Source organism: Nicotiana sylvestris, chromosome 8 (assembly GCF_000393655.2).
Source record: "Nicotiana sylvestris chromosome 8, ASM39365v2, whole genome shotgun sequence".
In the NCBI taxonomy this organism is placed as follows: domain Eukaryota; kingdom Viridiplantae; phylum Streptophyta; class Magnoliopsida; order Solanales; family Solanaceae; genus Nicotiana; species Nicotiana sylvestris.
Window position 1 is genome coordinate 59368623 of NC_091064.1, and position 1532 is coordinate 59370154.

Genomic DNA, 1532 nt, shown 5'->3' on the forward strand with positions numbered 1-1532 from the left:
TATGTCCAGGTCCCATATTTTCCTACGGACCCTTCGGGACCGTCAAAACACAAATTCGGGTCTGTTTGCCTAAAATGTTGATCAAAGTCAAACTTAGCCTTTTAAGGAAATCTCAAGGAATCAAATGAGCATATTTCAACCCAAATTCTTCCAAATCCCGAACCAACTATCCACGCGGGTCGTAAATTAATTAATGCAGAGCGGGAAGTTTTATTTAGAGAGACGGGGTTGTAAAAAGCAAAACGGTCAGTCGGGTTGTTACATTCTCCACCTCTTAAACAAACGTTCGTCCTCGAACGGACATAGAAAAGTACCTGAGGTGCTGAATAAATGTGGGTATCTTCTCCGCATGTCCTCCTCGGACTCCTAGGTCACCTCTTCGACTGGTTAGCCTCTCCACTAGACCTTTACTGCTGAAATCCTCTTGGATCTTAATTAGCAATCTTGTCTATCAATAATGGCAACTGGCTCATCCTCGTAACTCAGGCTCTCATCCAACTGAATAGTACTGAAGTCCAACACATGGGACAAGTCGTCATGATACCTCCGAAGAATAGATACGTGAAAAACTGGGTGAACTCCCGATAAATTGGGGTAAAGCAAGCTCGTAAGCAACCTCCCCAACTCACCTCAACCCCTCAAATGGGCCAATAAACCTAGGGATTAGCTTTACCTTCTTCACGAACCTCGTAACACCCTTCATTGGCAAGACTTTCAAGAGGACCTTCTCGCCAACCATAAATGTTACATCACGCACCGTCTGATCCGCGTAACTCTTCTGTCTAGACTGAGCTGTGCGAAGCCTCTCCTGAATCAACTTTACCTTGTCCAAGGCATCTTGCACCAAATCTATACCGTATAACTTAGCCTCACAAGGCTTAAACCACCCGATAAGAGAACGACACCGCCGACCGTATAAAGCCTCAAATGGAGCCATCTCAATGCTGGACCAGTAGTTGTTGTTTAAGAAAACTCTGCCAAAGGCAAGAACTGATCCCACTGCCCTCCAAAGTCAATCACATATGCTCTGAGCATCTCCAAAATCTGAACTGTCCGCTCTGACTGCCCGTCGGTCTGAGGATGAAATAATGTGCTAAGCTCTACACGGGTCTCTAACTCATTCAGAATAACTCTCCAGAAATGGGAAGTGAACTGAGGGCCTCTATTTGATACAATAAAAATGGGCACACCGTGCAACCTGGCTATCTCTCGAATGTAAATCTAGTCTAATCTCTCTGAAGTGTAAGTAGTCACCACCAGAATAAAGTGCGCCGACTTGGTCAATCTGTCAGCGATGACCCATACTGCATCAAACTTCCGCAAGGTCCAGGGCAATCCAACTACGAAGTCCATAGTAATGCGCTCCCACTTCCACTCTAGTATAGGCATCTTCTGAAATAGGCCAACCGGCCTTTGGTGCTCATACTTAACCTGCTGGCAATTCAAACACCTAACCACATACTTTACAATGTCCTTCTTCATTTTCCACCACCAATAATGCTGCCTCAAGTCACGATAGATCTTCCTCGCAC

At 45.4% G+C, this 1532-nt stretch overlaps 1 protein-coding gene across 1 annotated transcript; it reads right to left on the reverse strand.

Moving 5' to 3' along the window:
* Nucleotides 1–435: 435 nt before the first annotated feature.
* On the reverse strand, nucleotides 436–937 carry LOC138875093 (uncharacterized). Its single transcript, XM_070153913.1, has 2 exons — nucleotides 630–937; nucleotides 436–508 (listed from the first exon to the last, which is right to left on the reverse strand). Exons 1-2 carry the CDS (start codon nucleotides 935–937, stop codon nucleotides 436–438), a joined length of 381 nt encoding a protein of 126 aa, XP_070010014.1.
* Between the last annotated feature and the right edge of the window lie 595 nt (nucleotides 938–1532).

What these genes read in the sequence shown, in the direction of transcription:
- LOC138875093 (XM_070153913.1), bottom strand. Translation starts at nt 937, where the DNA reads ATGGCTCCATTTGAGGCTTTATACGGTCGGCGGTGTCGTTCTCTTATC. An exon ending in GGCCCATTTGAGGGGTTGAG is followed by an intron (nt 509 to 629) that starts GTGAGTTGGGGA and finishes GTTGGACTTCAG; the next exon opens with TACTATTCAGTTGGATGAGA.